At 35.9% G+C, this 18,812-nt stretch overlaps 2 protein-coding genes across 2 annotated transcripts in view; one reads left to right on the forward strand and one right to left on the reverse strand.

The window, feature by feature from the left end:
- Positions 1-2,483, forward strand: part of LOC105449424 (alcohol dehydrogenase class-3) — a 3,564-nt gene extending 1,081 nt beyond the window's left edge. Inside the window, exons 2-7 of the mRNA XM_011688648.1 lie at positions 349-592; positions 722-942; positions 1,041-1,257; positions 1,406-1,536; positions 1,603-1,877; positions 2,006-2,483. Coding sequence (XP_011686950.1) covers positions 349-592; positions 722-942; positions 1,041-1,257; positions 1,406-1,536; positions 1,603-1,877; positions 2,006-2,030 — 1,113 coding nt within the window. The 3' untranslated portion in view covers positions 2,031-2,483. The remainder of the gene's footprint in view (positions 1-348; positions 593-721; positions 943-1,040; positions 1,258-1,405; positions 1,537-1,602; positions 1,878-2,005) is intronic.
- A 751-nt stretch (positions 2,484-3,234) lies between these two features.
- Positions 3,235-18,812, reverse strand: part of LOC105449423 — a 119,811-nt gene continuing 104,233 nt past the window's right edge. The window contains exons 7-10 of the mRNA XM_011688647.1: positions 10,263-10,485; positions 8,612-8,771; positions 7,550-7,776; positions 3,235-6,947 (exon numbers count right to left, since the gene is read on the reverse strand). Coding sequence (XP_011686949.1) covers positions 6,817-6,947; positions 7,550-7,776; positions 8,612-8,771; positions 10,263-10,485 — 741 coding nt within the window. The 3' untranslated portion in view covers positions 3,235-6,816. The remainder of the gene's footprint in view (positions 6,948-7,549; positions 7,777-8,611; positions 8,772-10,262; positions 10,486-18,812) is intronic.

Below are 18,812 nucleotides of genomic sequence, written 5' to 3' on the forward strand. Positions count from 1 at the left end.
ATATATTTATTAAATGAATAAATATATAGTCTACTGACTGTCTACATAGATGACACTTTTACAATAGTTTACGTTGTTTACACGTAAACGTAGAGTATTATATTTTACGCGTAGATGCACAACCCTGTTTAATTCCATTTACAGGACATTACGAAAAAAATTTAATTTTATCACTTAGCTAATAAAAAGTAATTAACTAAAAGATTTTAAAATAAACAGTAAGAGAATTAGATAATAAAAACTAATATCTCAAAAAACAAAAAATATTTAGATCTGGGTGATTATCGGGACAATTTTATATCGTATTGTAATTTAAGTATGTATTAAATTTATTATTGCTGTTTTCAGGTTATCAAATGCAAGGCTGCAGTAGCATGGAAACAAAAGGAGCCTTTATCCTTGGAAGAAGTTGAGGTAGCACCGCCCAAGGCACATGAAGTCCGGATCAAAGTGGTAGCTGTGGCGCTTTGTCATACAGATGCTTATACTCTGGATGGGCTGGATCCAGAAGGAGTATTCCCGTGTATACTTGGCCACGAAGGCAGTGGTATCGTGGAGAGTGTCGGAGAGGGTGTCACCGAATTTCAACCTGGTAGACTATTATATTTATTAAGGATTCGTCTGAATTATCAAATTATATCATGTTCGCGATTATACTTTTTGATCGAATTACATTACATTTCTTTAATCTACTTACTATTGTTTACACGAATGATTGTAGGTGACCATGTTGTACCACTTTACATTCCTCAGTGCGGGGATTGTAAATTCTGCAAATCACCGAAAACGAATTTATGCAGCAAGATCCGCGAGACCCAGGGTAAGGGTGTAATGCCCGATGGCACGTCCCGTTTTACATGTAAGGGACAGACAATCGCGCACTTTATGGGTTGCTCCGTATTCTCCGAATATACAGTGGTAGCTGACATTTCTCTCGCAAAGGTATTTATATATACTTTTATCATCACTAGAATTCTTAATAATTTAATAATTTTTGCAATTAACGTTTATATATAATTATTTATTAATTACTGTCGTAGATTGATCCTAAAGCACCGATGGACAAGGTATGCTTGTTGGGTTGCGGAATATCTACAGGCTATGGCGCAGCTTTGAATACTGCCAAAGTAGAACCAGGAAGCACCTGTGCTGTATGGGGTTTGGGAGCTGTTGGCCTCGCAGCAGTCTTCGGTTGCAAGAAATCTGGCGCAACTCGTATTATTGGGGTAGATACCAATCCGGCCAAATTTGAGAAAGGTAAATTATGTAACCTGATTGTGTGTAATAATCAAAATTTATTTTTTGTAGAAATAAGCAGTGAAAAGTATATCTTTCTTCTCTTCGTAGATCTCCCTACATAATAAGTGCGCTAAAATTTTATAAATATTTTTCTTCTTATTTACAGCTAAAACTTTTGGATGCACAGAATTTGTCAATCCCAAGGATTATGATAAACCCATTCAGCAGGTGCTAGTCGAAATGACTGATGGTGGATTAGATTATACCTTTGAATGCGTTGGAAATGTAAACACTATGGTATGTGTTTAATATTGTATTTTTTTTTACAAGAAAGAATTTTGTCCTATAAAGATTATTTTTCAGAGAGCTGCATTGGAGTCCTGTCACAAGGGATGGGGCACATCTGTAATAATAGGAGTAGCCGCAGCTGGCCAAGAAATCAGTACTAGACCATTCCAATTGGTCACAGGACGAGTGTGGAAAGGGACCGCGTTTGGCGGATGGAAATCAAAGCAAAGTGTGCCGAAATTGGTGGAGCAGTATCTGTCAAAGGAATTGATCCTCGACGAATTTATTACGCACAATCTTCCGTTTGAAAAAATCAACGAAGGCTTCGATATATTGCACTCAGGAAACTGGTAAGCCTTAGAAAATTTCACTGTTTGTATAACATGAACGTATCGATACTTAACTTAAGAAATGCACAAAATTATGTGATTTATTATTATTATTATCAGACTTGTAAAATGACGTGTTTCTGTTGCAGTTTGAGAGCCGTCCTTAAATACTGAAGACATTGTCTTTTATATTATACTGCAAAGATACGGCCTACTGAGAACCAGCGTCTTCCACAATTAAAAAAAAAGAGCGTAATACGTGTGCACATCTGAACATATCACAGATTTCTAAAAAATATTCCAGATCGCTCTAAAAAATAAAGTGAAGCCAAGTAACTCAGAAAAAGAAGTAGCGATCATATTTATCTAGTAATGAGATTACATTCAAAAACGTCAAAAGTTTAATCTATATTAATAAATGCTCATTAACACTACTTCATGAAGCAATGTATGTGATTACCAGATTAAATATGACGTCCCGGCTTCAACTCAACTCTGACTATATAGGTCAAAGGTACGAACATATAGTATTTTGGCTGCGTTCGCTTTGGCGTTCACAGTGTCACTTCATTCTTGTTGTTTATCAAATGTTAAACATTAAGGATGAATAGTGCTTATAAGCGTAAGCGCCAAACCGAATGCAGCCATTATTATAAGTTATAATTTGTTTCCTTATTCATCAGTTATATCATTTTAGGACTCGTACAAAACACGCATTCGTAGATATTCGTTATATTGTATGTACATTTTTGTTCTGTGAATATCGAACGATCATTGCTTTCATATTTCGTTAACAACAGAATAGATTGGTAAATACGAGACCTAAATCTAGTAATGTACGAGTGATAAAATATGTTTGTAGCACATAGCATAGTTCGTTACCAGTTGAGTTTTTGACTATATAAGTTTTGTTTTAAGAAATAGTAAAGAAGAAGAAAATTGTAAGAAATCTAAATCTTGGTATAATAAAGGCTCTCTACTGTGTTTTTGATACTTACGTATGTTTTACATATGTATCTTTAAAAACGTTAATTGTTTAACGTTTTTAAAGAAGATATATATGACTGCTATGATAAACATATGCAAGTATCAAAAACACAATAGAGAGTCTTTATTATACCAAGAATTAGATTTCTTACAATTTTTTTTCTCTACTGTTTCTTAAAACGAAACTTATATAGTCAAAAACTCAACTGGTAACGAACTACAGCACGTTGGCGATCTAGGTGTAGAAATCTGTGATACATACATATCCTCTCGATGCCTTCACTTCAGTTTGTTATAAATTTGTATATCGAATCTCTAGAAACGAAAGACGAAAAATAAATAATATATTTGCTATACTATACCATGCTCTCTCAAAAGAACATCTTCCCGATTTTTCTACAACAATCTTTATTCATAAAGAATTCTTACAGCCACATGTACAATACCGATTAAGTGAGATATTTACGGTAGCTCTTGAATGAAGTAAAAATTCTTTACGCTTTGATCAAGTGCATACCTTACAAAAATCATCATGGTACGAAGATCACTGACGATGATTTTCATTGTATATAATCATATATATACAATATGCAAGACTCGATAAAACTATTTTACGTTCGCTTGTAGTTATATTAATTAGTCTAGGTCGACAGTACAATAAGTCAGGCGGAATGCAAATTGCGCTCGATGCAGGAAGGAATTATGCGTTAGCTCATTGCGGACGATGTCGTTTATCAGTTTAAATATGTAGATATATTTTTTTTAAGTGTCATCTACATACTTCAATGCGCAAGTTTAACACGCCATGTCCATTAAGGCAAGACATTATGGATGAACTGACAAAATGATATTGAGTTATCCTTTTGAGTAAAAAAAGAGAAAGGTAAAAATATAAAAGTGCATAATTTGTCACAAAATTCGATAGAGTTGATGAAAGGATTGCCGTGTAATTACGAATCGCCGAAATAAAACGCATTGATAGAAACAAAAGAAGATAAGAAAATGTACATTCCGTTAGTTGTGTTTAAAAATCTCAGTACATACAATTTGTGTTGTCTCTGATCAATATATATATACGCGACGAGTATTGTTTTCCCTGAATACCTCGTAGAAGGAATGAATGTCGAAGTGTGAAACGCGTTAGGCTTGCAAAATGAATTGTCACCTTCATTCTAAATGAGACACAGTGTAAGTTTTTGCATCGGCTATTTCTACGTAAATTGCCTTCTAACGCTAGGGGCATATTCACATAGTCACACTGATCTTTTTTTTTCTTTTTTTTTCTACGGATTACATGTTACTCTAATATCTACGGTGTACCACACACTCTTTTTAAGTAAAAGTTGTAAGTAAAAATGCTTATAATTACAGTAAATGCAGACGAATCACGATGTCGGAACATTTTCTAGCTTCGTAGAAAACGGCTCTCAAGCATTGCACGATGGATGTCGTTCCGGATTGCGGGCGTAAAGAATCGTAATGCTCCGCGCGAATCGAGTCGCGCAATGTGTAATAGATAATAATACTCCACGTTTATATTTTTATAAGCGATCTCGCGACCTCTTAACAACCAGCTCGACGTCCTGTGATCGTGATTGAACTGCGTAATATGAAATAGATCATTAGCGCGTTACGAAATAGGTCGTTCTTTATTCCGCATGTCTTACACTAATTTCTTTTTTTTTTTAACGCAAGATGGAAAGTCTGTGAGGGAAAGAAGAATAACTTAAAGAACATTCCGAGCTTGCCCGAGAGAATGTAATAAATAAGCGGAATAACGGCGAGATTTTTCTATACCGCGTTCGGCGAAACACAGCCGAAAGTGAAGTGGCAAGAGCTACGAAAACCTATTTACTTCGTCAAGTGATTCAACTAAGTTCCAACGTGTGCAGGTGTGACAGTAGCAGAATGACTTCACATCCCTTTCTTCCCTGCTCTCGCTGTCTTTTTTTTTTCCCCCTCAACCAATTTGATTTCGGTTGCTGCATTATTACCACGTAATTCGTAATTAACATTATGTCTCAACGTTACATCGTTAATCTAGCGATTAGAATTATTAGAAAATCATACGAGGCGTGTCTAAAAAATAACGAGATTTATGTTATAAATATTTTTACTAACAGTCAAACTACAAATTAATATTACCTCCTTCAAAGTAGTCCCTTTGAGAAGCCACACACTGCCGAGGACATTGTTTCCTGGTAGTGCTGGAATTCTTAAGGGGATGATATAGTAGAGATGAAAACGTCGCTGTTTTTTTTAATCGATAATTTATGCATATGTATGCGTGTGATATTGACGTAGCAATGTGTAGTGATGTGTTTATATTTACTACATCAATATCGCACATATATATATACGTTTTTCAGTAGAAGGAGGAAGGGGAATAAATATATGTTTATATTAGGAATTTTTCAGAGGAGCAGCTCAGTATCAAAGTTTGCTTCTCGTCCTGATGAAGCGAACAGCATTGTTGACGAAACGTTGGCATTAACAATGGATCAAGACACAGAGAAAACCTGTAAATCTCTTACAGTACTTTTAAAGAGAATACCCGTGAAAGCCTTAAGAGTATAAATTCTTTCGTTCTCGGCATAAATTCCGAGCGACCGACATGTATTAACGCGTATATTTTAATTCTGGAAAAAGATTTCCAAATCTATTGAAGTGATACGTAGAAATCCCGACGTAAAAATTATTGCGTTCAATCATTGTCATCAAGTTCAGATCACTCAAATGAGCCGAATTTGAATTATTCAGTTAAAATGTTGTGAACGGATTGATGATTCAATTTGATGAAATTATTCTGATTGTCAAACGTCTATCAGATCTGATGAAAGCCCTTACTCAAAATTGCGCTTTTTCTATATTTTCGTAACGTGACGCTTACACTTACAAAACTCGCTATTTAATCAGACGTATTGACGTTATCGGCTTGGAACTTGTAAGTTGTATTAAACAATAGTTTAGGAATGTGCTCATCTGGCGTCGATAACATAAATATAGTATTGCCAAATCTTTTACGCCACGTTCAGTCTCATTACTTTTTTAGACACACCTCATACGCTTATGGGGTTTTTCTTTATGATTTTCCATTAAATGCAATTTGTGTCACGACGCGTACGTGATCAATATGACGAAATTACCTCGTTCTATTCCAGTCCTTCTCCCTTATTTCACGAATATCTTTCTTTTTCTGTTTTCTTTTGTGTATGCATAAATGATACGTAATTATATTATTTATATTTTTAATTGTGCGTGGAGATACCTCGACAGGCACGGAGGTAATCCAACGGTGTCGGTGTGTTCTGCGCGGCTCGCAGCGGAATTTTCTCCCTTTCTCTCTCTCCCCCCTCTCCCCTCTCCCCGTCACCAGCAATCCTCACACACGTACATACACTTTCGGCCATATCTGCATACTCTCTACACGGACTCTATTGGATATTGCACGGTATTATGATTGCACGGGATCTACGATTGCGCGTAGACTCGGCTGTAGGCGCCGCATACCGCTGGACATTACGCGATTATTGCACGACATGGCAAGACACTCGCTACTTTAAATGTCGATCGGAACTTCCTAACTTGGGACGAAGGACGCGACTAAGGTCGTTACGATGATTCGACAACGATCTCTGCCGGTTCCACGCAGCGCGATTCGCTACGGACCTTTTTTTTCCCATAACTACAGTGATCGTCGTGCTTATTTTTCGTTGCTCTCGGAACTCATTTAGGCTCACGTTTCGTTTCGTCGCGCATGGATCGCGACCTCGACAGGATCGACAGGCGGCCCGACGATGACATTGGAACACCTCTGATCACGCGACTCGGCGGTATTCCCGAAGCCGGCGGACGCGCGCGCACCTTCCCACGCTCTCCTCCGACCGCGCGGTCGGTCGGTTCTTCCGCTCTTAAAGATGCTCGATTAAAAGATGCTGCGCTTCCGTTGCTGGCCGCCGTTCCTAGCAAACGTCTAGAAATCTAGAGGTTGATCGGCTGAGCCCTCAAGATCCTGAGCGGAGTCGGTACCGCCGTCCTCATCGTCGTCAAGGTCCACACTGTTGGTTTTGAGCCCACCGCTGCTGATCTTGTTCACAATCGTGTCTGTAAGTTTATAGAACAATTCAAGAAGTGTATACTTCGCGAAAAGAATATGATTATTTTCACACAGTTTAAAATTGCCAAATATTCTCATAATTCTATTACCAAGAAATAGCATGAAAAATAGTATTTAGCTAACACGATGATATTACTTATCGAAAATTAAAATAATTGTTGCTTGGTAAAGATATAAATAAAAATGAATAATTTGTAAACTGCGATTGATCTTAGCGAATTACAATTTAAAAATGACAAAATCTTTATCTCTCTCTCTTTAGGATAAGACTTATTTCAAAAGCTTTAAATTTAACAGCGTTTTATCAAGATATTCAATATTGGAGAAAATTGCAGAAGGTCAGATCCAATCTAGATCTTGATACAAGAATCTATATTGATTTTTAAATAAAAGATGTCCTTTTATTTTTATTTCGACCTTCGACAAAGTATTAAATCCATACGTGATTCCAAATAATTAAATTCATGTTATTTCAAATTAAAGGTTTTTATTAATTTTCTTGTTACACGCGCTGACATGCCGAAATTATTTATTATTTTACTAATTCCGGCGCTTTAAATATTTGTTGTTCAAGCGCTGGCATACATACCGCAGTCAGGCTTCGCGCCGCGCGTTCTGGTACCAGCGAACTCGACGCCGTGCGGATCGACGCACCAGCAGAGACCGAGGCCGCGGTGGCACTGGGTACTGCGATAATATCCTCGCGAATCACAAACAGGTGCGGAATCCGGCGATGATCGTCTGCGCACAGCGGCACACGGACGTTCGGCCTTAGAGAAGCATCCGCACCATTCAGGTCCGCTCACGAAAATGTCGCTGAAAATACAACATCGAAAATGTAACCCTTACGTATGTCTCTTATTTTTCCTTCAATCTTAAAAAATTTTAGCCTGACACAATTTCGTAGTATTTAGATCATTATTGCATTAAATAACATATTCAATGTAATAATAATAATATATTACATTGAAGCAATTATAGAACAAAGATAATACGTATAAAATTTTTGTGATATGAAATTTTTAAAATAATATATAACATATATATTGACATTATTAAAATGTGTAGAATAATGAAATATATATAATATGTAGATGATATAAAATATTACGCAATAATAAAGTAAAAGGAATTTCTGATACAAAGCTAAAAAGGATCGTATATATATTTCAGTAGTCAGTAAACGCATATTCTCAGACGCAGTAGTAACATCGCGCGTTTGATCAGACCAAGCTGTATCTGACAATGCGATGTATCTCTGTGCAGTTAACGGATTCACATATTATATTTGAATCGTTATTTCCATGTGTCTTGTCATGTTTCTAAAAATATTCTAAAAGTATATCAATCTTGGATATAACAAATGGTTTATAAATATTTTCTATTTCCTCTAAATTACAGATACAACTCTTACATCCTCCATTCGTAATTTTAAAGAATTTGAAAGAACACAGCCCGCAATGTGTACCGTAGTATCTCTGAATTTGATCTAAATCGATCGATCTTATCTCACCCGCTGCTCGTCCATTGTCGAGATAGGAACCACAGTAGGAACGCCAAATGTGAGCCTTAGATGCGATCGTACGTGCGCTTATGGTCGCGAAACGTCTTTCCTCCGTGTGCGGAACAGGAATTCGCAGATGACTCTTACCTGTCGGTATCGCAACTATCCAGGAAGGGCTTCAAGCATGGTTCATTCTGGTCGTGTTCCAGACCGTACAGCTCGGAGAGTGAGAGTCGGCCGTCGCTGTCGCTGTCCAAATGCCCGAACATCCACCTGACCTCGCTCTGACAACCGATTGGGAAGTGACCTGAAATCGTCGATATACATTCATATACACATCATAGATTTTCACATATAGACGTATAAATATATTTAAAGACTATTTTAAATTCATAATTTGCATCAAATTAGAATAGAATTTTATTTTTAATTTTGTATTTATACAAAATTCATACAAAACATTGTATTTTAATATATATAAAACATATATGTGCTTTAATATATATTTTATGTGTGCTCCAATTAGGTATGTATATTCCGATTTTCCGATGTATTTTGTGTTACACGGTATATCAATAGAATTCCATTTTGAATTCCGGTACGAATTACTTATAGATCGGGATTTGATTAAAAAAGGATTGAGTACATGCGGACAAATTAACGATTGGCTAATATTCACGTGAAGAACAAAGATGTCTTGCATTATAAAATATAAATCATAATATATGATAACATATTTTTAGATTGTAAGGCGCTCTTGTATAAATATTCTATTTTATTATACAGATGCAAATTTATCTAAAATTTATGTTAAAAATTAAATTTGATATTAATGTAATAAAAACCTCAATTAAAAATTTCATCTATCTTGTTGAGTAATTTTACAGGAGGATTGTTTAGCTTAGCGCAATCAAAAGAGATATTTGTCAATTTTACGTAATATTATCGTCACAATTAAAAGAGATATTTGTCAATTTTACGTAATATTATCGTCTCTTTTTTATATAACGCAAAGATTATAACTCAGAACGTAAAAATGGTCAATCGAGTTGGACCCGTTGGATCGTTACAATCTACTCTCCCGTTTGTGGTCCGAGGATGGTTAGTTAAATCATCCTCTCTCGATTCAGACGGGATCGCCGGCTGCATAGCTGCGCGCATAGTACACTTTGTTTTGCCCCGAGCGACGTAATACCGTAAGATCAACATGGGAACCGGGAGGACAATATCGACAGATAGTACCGCCCAAAGTAATCGCGACGTACTCGGGGCGGGAAACGATTCATTGTACTGGGACAATTTCGAACTGGGTACGAAACTGATTGTCTCCAAGTCGAATGGCGTGTGCGCCATGTCGGTACTTCGGGAACTACCACGACGTAGCGTCCCGCGTACGTCGCGGTGTCCGTCCACTTCTCTACGGGGACAATTAGTCTCCCTTGTATCCCTTGTAGAATCCCTTCAGTACTCCCGTGGGGGAACGTTTCAATGCGCTTGAAGCGCATTCCGTGGTTGTGCGCGTCGCCAGACGGCTGTTTAATGCGACTTTCGCAGGTCGACGGGGTGTGCATCGTGAAACGCAAAATACATTTAACAAACGCGTAGCAAGATTGTTAAATATGCTTAACGGAAATCTCGAGAATCTCAGTAGCAGATGAAAAAAGGGATTTTTTGATAAAAGAGACCGATGGAGATTCATCAATAAATCTATTATATTTTAATTTATTAGAACGTTCCGGTACGTCGCTTGTATTTGTTTCGCAAACAGCCGTATTGAAACTTGTATATGTTTTTCTACCTTTAGGCTTAGGATGCTGACGGCGATGCTTGGAGTCCGCCATCACGACGGAGAACCAATCTAGGAGGCGGTTGGCCATCGCGGGTTTGGACGACGACGGACAATCCGTATTTCTGGATGGTGACTGCATGTTGTACATCGCCTTCAACGGTGGCTGGGTCTTGTCCGTGACTTCGTTGCTCATCAGATGCTTGTCATCGTATCTGTTCGCGTTAGCGAGTCCCTGTAACATGGAACATACGTACGTCACAGGTATAGATCTGCAAATACCTATACAATACCTATTATTGTATATTATAGTATAATGTAGTATTGTAACACCACATTATTATACAATATATGTTATATCATAAATAATATACACGTTCTGTGTGTGTATGTGTGTCACCTAAATCTGTAAAGACACACATAAATGTAGCGCAAGAACGAGCAATTTTTATGAGCATTGATTGCTACGTAAAATGCGAGCGGTTAAGTAAGGAAAGATATCTGATAAAATAGTCGATATTATATTTTATGTAACTCGCAATTGCACTTCGGTAACATCATGTTTCATTACGCTTTTCCATCTCATAAATTTTCCATCATAACGTAACGATAATTGTATTCGGCATTGTAATTCCGATAATTAACCAAAATACAAGCCTCGCTTTTTCGCGGCCAATTGGATTATTATTTGCCTCAAATGGTTAACATTTTTGATATTTTATTGTTCAGCGAATTAATTAAATTCTCCGATAAAATGTTTAAATAGAAATATCATGACATTTGAAATAATTATTATAAACATTTTGTTACATTTTTGCAAATATGTTCGTACGCAGGACTCAAATACTCGCATAAAAACGTAATTTAAGGAAATTTCTTTTTACCTTAAACAAGTTTATAAATACCAATATGGTTGAAATATGCTTTTTACACACGCGTCAAATAAAATTTGCTTTTTTAATCATGCTAAAAAGCTGTTAAAGAATCATCCTCATAAAATTAATAGTTTAATAATTTTTTCGGTAGACATTCATATAAATGAAAGCATGTATGTTTACGTCAAATCATTATTTCAGTTGTTTACGAAGTGCTTTGTATTTCTTTGATTCGAATGTTGGTAATATTTCAACCAACAATATACACAATAACAAAACAAATCCATTTTTTGATTGCTTATTAAAATTTTTTTAACAAATAACTTTCATCATTATTATCAATTTAACAATAATATAATGACTGCGGTATATACAATGAATATCTAATACTTTCTAAATAAAAAGAAGAAGAAAGAAGTGTTAAATTTAATTTTAGTCAATTAGTCTGATCAGTTTAATTAAATTTAGAAAATTTATTTTGTCTCTTAAAATAATTCTATCATAAAAATTAAGTTTAAATAATATAATTTTATCTCTCATTCTGTTTAAGGTTTTATTTCCTGCTTTCTTGAGTGAGTATCGACGTAATCTATATGTAGATGGATATCTATATATCTACTATTGACTCCACACATCCTGAAATTTCAGCCAATTCGCAAGTTACAGACTTGAGCCTCTCCTGGTGAGTTTAATAAGGGTTGCAAGGGTGAGCGTCAACAAAGTCTATGTAGATATTTGTCTGTTTATCTATCCATCATGCGCTTATAACTATCCAAGCAATTAAAATTAAATCCTCCGTGGAATGATACGAATTTCAAATTGGGTTCGCCGAATAAATTTTTAAAAAATTAGCGACTACGTGCGCCGCACATTTGATTAGAGCTATTCGCGGAATTTCTAGCGATGCGCGCGGACTAGCGTGGGTAATAATTAATTACGTTAGCTGCAATCAGTTCGTTAATCAACGCTCTCTACTGTCATTCCCGTTCGACCGCGCCTCCTGACGGCGGGAACTGTTGAATGATCTCTCGATTGCCAATTCGTTTAATCATATCGCCGGCCCCTCACTCGCGCACGTGCATTAAACCTCAATGGCTAGGTTCGATTAATTACGAGACCGGACTGACGTTGACGTGTGACGTGTGGACGAATATAATCCAGCCACAGCCATTTCACGTAAACCGTAAATTGAGAAAATTCTCGGTTTCGATCCAAGAAACATTACAGCGTCTCAAATTATATATGTACAACAAATCTTTTAGTAAAACTTATACATTGCTTCTCATTTCCAATCTTAATTTTGAGATTTTTTCATCGAACTGTATGCAGACAATTCTGCTTCATCTGAGATATCGAAATCATCAATTTATAAATTATAATCGACGTCGAGATCAGTTTATAGATTATAATCGATTAAAAATAGAAAATACTTTTTGCATATAAAAAAAATCGAAAATATATAACTGAATAATAAAATCGCATTTTTTCCCCACTAATTTTGCATGAATTTTAATTCTCCAGATATTAAATAATCCTTTCATAGAGGAATTATGTATTGATATACGAGGTGTGTTCCAAAAGAATCCGACTCTGCGTATATCTTTGTTCTTGGGCATGCTATTGTGGAAAACAGGCATTCAGTATTTACGGTGGACCCTGAGAAGAATACTCTCACTAAGCGGTACGACCCAACGGCTATTCAGTCGGTCGGCAACGGTACGCAATTGTGTGAGTGTCGAGCGAGTCGCTCATCTCATCTGATGTAAGCTTTTTTGACGTTGATTAGCGGAATAAATATTATTGATATGGAGTATTATTGTATTATCGCTGAAGGAGGTCGAAACGTACGGAAGGGAAAATTTTGTATGGATATGTAACTACATATTTGAAGATAAAAATTGTTTTACACACCAAGTTTTGCGTGTTAGATTTTTAGTGCTTGACTTATTATTTGCTGATTATTGTTTTAAATTGAAGAGTCTTATCTAGTATACGTTAATTTAGAGATTTTTTTGACTAAACACGGCATTGTGCAACTTCGCCAACCGCCGTACGTTTAAATATAGTCCCGTGTGACTTCTGGTTATTTCCTAAGTTGAAGGGCAAAAGATTTGACGACGTTGAGGAAATAAAACGAAATGCGACGAGGGAGCTGTTGGCGTTCACGAAAAAACGACTTCCAGGATTGCTTCCGGAAGTGGATGGACCGCTGGAAGAAAGTCATTGCTTCGAAAGGAGACTTCTTTGAAGTCATTGTTCATATCACTCCGGGGAAGCCCGAGTAGCTCTTTCTCATGATATAGGCAGAGGTCGAAGGTGTGTCTTTTGGGACACATTTCATACAACTTCAATTTTATGCTTAGAGATCTTTTCATTAAACTATACAGACTTTCTTAACTGAGACATCAATAGGTTTTAGATTATAAATAATTAAAAAAGACAATATTCTTCGCGTATCAAATATACGAAAATGAAATATATATAAAATATAAAGCGCTAAATAACAAAATCATATTTTCTTCACTTCGTTTCGCATAAGTTTTACTTTTCCGGAGTTTTAATTACACGTAACAATAAATGTCAACAGATTGATAAATAATAAATTGTCGTGAAACCTGTTCCACAAATAAAATCGCAATTGAAGGAGTTAGTTATTAAAATTAAGATTGACAGTTTTCTGGGACACTCCGTGTTGAAAAGCTCCTTCGTACAAGATGCCGTCCGAGCAAGAAGACATTTTGGAAAATAATTGGCCGCGCGTTGTAAGGTGAAGAAAGTTATACGGATAGTTGGAAATAATAGCAATATTACGTTACGAAGACGACGAAAGCATGCGGGATTTCAACGAGGTGATGACGCGTTTACACCAAGACAAGGCGGTGTAATTTTATTGAGCCCGGTTTAATTACGCGCCGGATGCGACTCGAAGTTTCGCGTTAACTTGTCATAAAGGACTGATATACGATGCCAGGCGTAATTAATAATTAGGTAGCAGCTTGCGGGGAGAGCGGCTTCTAGTTGAATTCCATTTTTAAACTACAGTCCACCGAGCATGGAATATCTCTCGTTGCGCTTGTGGCTCGTTTATTCTGCAGTTCGTGTCAAAAGCGCAGCACGTTAATCCCCTCCTCGGGAAGGTAATGTCAGGCACCTTCGAGATATCTAGAAATTTCATACGTGTTTGCACATGATTCTCGTCTCAGATTTCGAACAAATTTAATCCCTTTTAGATCCATACGACATACGGAGTGTACCAAAGTTGGATCGTTATTGTTTTCATGAAGTGCTCCCTGATATAATCGATTTTACTCTAATAGAAATTTCGTTGGTCAATAATTTTTCAACATAATATATTTATAATACATGCAATTTTTAATTAAGAAATTTTTAATAGGTGTAGTTCGAATTAAATTTTGCTAAAATATTTTTCAAATTAAATAAAAAATAATATTTTGTTAATGCAAGTAGCAGGCATCTTCTTATGGTTATTCAACAAATAGTTGAAAAATTTATAATTTTAAAAAATTAATGCTAATTTCGAGATATTCCATACGCCGTGTGCACTTTCAAGTTTTACTGCACTTTGTGAGCAGATATACAATAAATGTTTTAGTAAATAGAATATTCATTTTTTCGTGAAAAACGTCAGTTCTAAAGTATAGTAAATGATTCATTAAACAAGTACAATACGAGATCGTTTTTTACATCCATTCCAGAATCTGTACAAAGATATATCGTAAATAAAATTTTTTAATAACAATATCACACACAATAAAAGTTTTAAATAATATAGAATTGATAAAAATTTCATGAAAAATTTTCAGATATTCTTTAATTTTAGTTTAACAAAAGCTAGATATATATGTATATAAATAATTACTTTTATATTAGAGAATTGTGAAGTATTTCGATTATTTAAATAAGCTAAATTCCAAACTAACAATAAGAAGAATATCAACTAACTAAAAATTAGAAAAGAATATAAAAACGTAATAATATAAACTTTCTGAGGGAACTTTAAGTGAACTATTAACGGAGTTTTAATTGAGAATTTCGTCATCATTGCGTTTAATGCTAAAATTTAGAAAAAAGCGACAAAGAGTGGAAAGCAATTAAATTTTTGCCGAGGCAAACTCGGTCACGAATTCACTAAAGAATTATACGTAGTCGAGAGAATGTACGCGACTTTTGACAAAGTCTATTATATCTGAATATCCCTCTCTTGCTTTGTGCGAGTGTTAATTTCCTGAGACACGCTTTTCAAGAAGCGTAATATCTTACGCTAGCTTAAAACTGTATATCTCCTACGTAATGTATGCGCGCGCTTTGAAATTCAATAAGAGTAATTGTGCAAAAAAATGTACAAAACACCATAGAATTAAATACTCAAACCTATCGAATTTCCCAAAACTCATTCTAAACTACCTACAATTCGTATTTAAGATAAAATTCTATTTACAGTTTTTACGTGCATGCCATTCAATACGAGAAACATTTGAAAAAAAGAATAAAAAAAACGCACATATATAAAATGTTAAAAAACACAGATATTAAAATGTTAAATAAATGTTAAATAAAGTGACAATTGGGAAGTTGGAAATAAAAATAGCTGTTATTTTGCAACAAATGAACGGAATGAATTAAACACTATTCTGCAGAAGAGACCCATCATTTTTATCAGCCTACAGTGTAAACAGAATATAAATTTATGAACTCTTAAAAAAATAAATATTAAAAAACGTCGAAAATTTAACTGATTGCAATATATTCAGTGATATATATCCAATATATCCAATATTCAAAATAACGACCATTTGAATTTGCACAATAATTAAGACGCTTCCGAAAACTATTAAATACATATTCTAACTTTAATAACTGTAACAATTTCTATAAATAATTCTAGGTACATAATTCTTCTCATATAGAAATGGTCACCAAGATCAGAATAAGAATTATACAACCAGCCAAATTTTCAACGTTTTCAATGTTTATTTCTAAATATAAATTCACATAAATATAATCCTTTTACATTATCAGCTAATTAAAATAATGAATTTATTCTAAAATATAATATATAATTAATTTCATTTTGTTCACTCACACAGTAACAGCTGTTTAGCAACTTCTCTAGATAGTTATCTTGTACATATATCAATATGCATGGCACATTGAATTATAAATAGGATTTCACCCTTTGAACTGACGCGGTTATATAGATTGTCAAAGGTAAATTTAAGAGTATCTCGCATCTCCTATCCTCGTTCTTATCTTTTGATCTCTTATCGGAAGATCGGAACGTGCGCAGAATGTCTGGAATGATAATTAAGCTTAGACGTCACGTGTGGCAAGATGTAAACGAAAATCTCGGCAAACCGACGCCTCTGAAATTGCGCGCGCGACGAGAGAGAAAGAGAGAGAGAGGAAATTGACGCGCAGCGCTCGCAGGATCACGTTCAACCCTCGAGAGCGCATCCCTATAGGATCAATATGCCAAGGGAGTGGATCTCGAGGCGGTTATCCTTGAGGGCCGCGGTAATCCCAAGTATGCATCTCTTATTAGCTCAAGGACCCGAAATAAGGATTGATCCTGATCCTCCCCTCCTCCCTTCTTCTCGCCCCGTGCAATAAAAGTGGAGAAATCTAAATGTCGGTCTCTTTACGACCTCGACGAGTATCCCTCGAGCGCGCGACTCGCGTCTCATTGGTCGGCTATAACCCCCATGGCGGTGGCTCTCTCGTACTCTCTCTCCTTCTCTCTCGTATTTTCGAGCAGCCCAGACGAAGCGTCTTTCCATCGATCGAGGGAGAGAGCGCGTCGCCAGACGAGGAGCCGTATAATAACGTTACCTCGTGCGAACGCGACGCAAGACTCCCTCGCCCAACGCCCAAGTAGTACGTCACGACATCCGCGATGACGTACTCGCGAGCCTAAGTCGATCCGCGATCGAATCTAATGACGGTCGCCATCTGATAAATATTTCAAAGCTCAACGGCGCGACGGTAATTTTGTCGCTAGACGTAGATTCGATCGCATGAACGAACAATTCGCCATTCAGGAACGGTCAGATTTAGATTTCCCAATTACTTTCGTGAAAATTATATTCTTGCCGCGTTTTTTTTTCGCGTTTTACGATCGTATTTCCTTAACGATATTAAAAATCGAGATGTATTTCATTTATAAAATACATTGTCCACTAATTAAATCCGTAATTTGAAACTCGTGGTTCTATGAAACTTTCCCATGGGCATATTTATACAACGAAAAGAGTAGTAATAATTAGAGCATGTAAAATAATACGAATTAAAAAAGCTCTTAATTACCAAAGAATAAAGAAGACTGAACAATGCAGCAGTGTTTAAAAAAAAAGACGTCCGCGCGACGTTAACACACACGTTCAATAACGATAAATATACTCGTACAATAAATCTCGTGGACACAGTTTTTCCGAATAATACACTACGAATAATATACTTTATTCTGTAATGATATAATTAAAGATAAAGATCTTAATTGCATCGTTACAATATATATACAAAGTGAACAATGTTAAAAAGTAAATATTAAAAAAAAACACAGTAATTTAAGTAAAACAGAATTACGGAAGCACTGCAAAATAACGAGAGGTCGCCTTATCCCGAGCGAGACTCCGTCGCGCCGAAACCGTACTTGGATTCAATATGCGGAAGTTACGTCGTACGTGTTACACAACGCGGGCCAAGGAAAGGTCGACCGGACGCTACCGATATCTTCAAACGGCACGACGACAACGGCACGCTTGTCTAAGCTAATTTATCCGTGGCGTAACGAAGCTTTAATCCGATATTCACGGCTGAGCAAATGTTACAAAGAGCGAGAGATATGTAACTGATATACAGTTCGGAATATCTCGTGAACCTGCAAAGTTAATTTACGCCAGGTCAGAGAGCGTCGTAATACTACGGATCTCCCATTGTCTTTCGGACTCACATCTTACCCATCACAAGAACGCAAGACCGGCGAGATCCGACCGTGATGGCGTCAATACACATTCCGTCACCGACCGATTTGATCTGTCTGAAGAGATTTTAGATTCGATATTCACGAATATCGAATAATTCGAACGAATTATTCGATATTCCACAACGTAATTGACGAATTCGAAGAAATAATCGACGTAATCGAAGAATTGAGAAAAAGAATCGAGAATGTATAGATAATGCCGAAAGAATGTCTAGCGGTTATTCCGCATTACATCATCGTTTTTACGAGATACTACAAGATATAAAATTATAAAAACGTCGCTTTTAGAAATATTACTTTCCCCTGCGCGTTTTATAATAAGAAAATATTTATAGACCGTGGGATAAAAAAATTATAAAATAATTATAAGACTATGTAACATATTTCAGGTAGAAAAATGCATATTTTAGTAACAAGAAATATATATGTGTATCTCACATTAAAACGCAGAAAAATTCATATCCTTTCTAAAAAAAGGTATGTTAAATCGATAACGAGCGGTCATTGCACGAGCGGTCATTGTCATTGCACATTTTGTGTATTCATTATTGCACAGTTATGTGTATTCAGGTCAATAGTGTAATAGCAACTATAGTAAAAAATAAAAAATATCAAGTAGCGCGCGCGAAGCGCGCGTCTGTAATGATAGTATTTATAAAAAAAGAACATCGGTAAAATGGCAAA

This window comes from Wasmannia auropunctata, unplaced genomic scaffold (genome assembly GCF_000956235.1).
Source record: "Wasmannia auropunctata unplaced genomic scaffold, wasmannia.A_1.0 LD336076.1, whole genome shotgun sequence".
Lineage (NCBI taxonomy): Eukaryota > Metazoa > Arthropoda > Insecta > Hymenoptera > Formicidae > Wasmannia > Wasmannia auropunctata.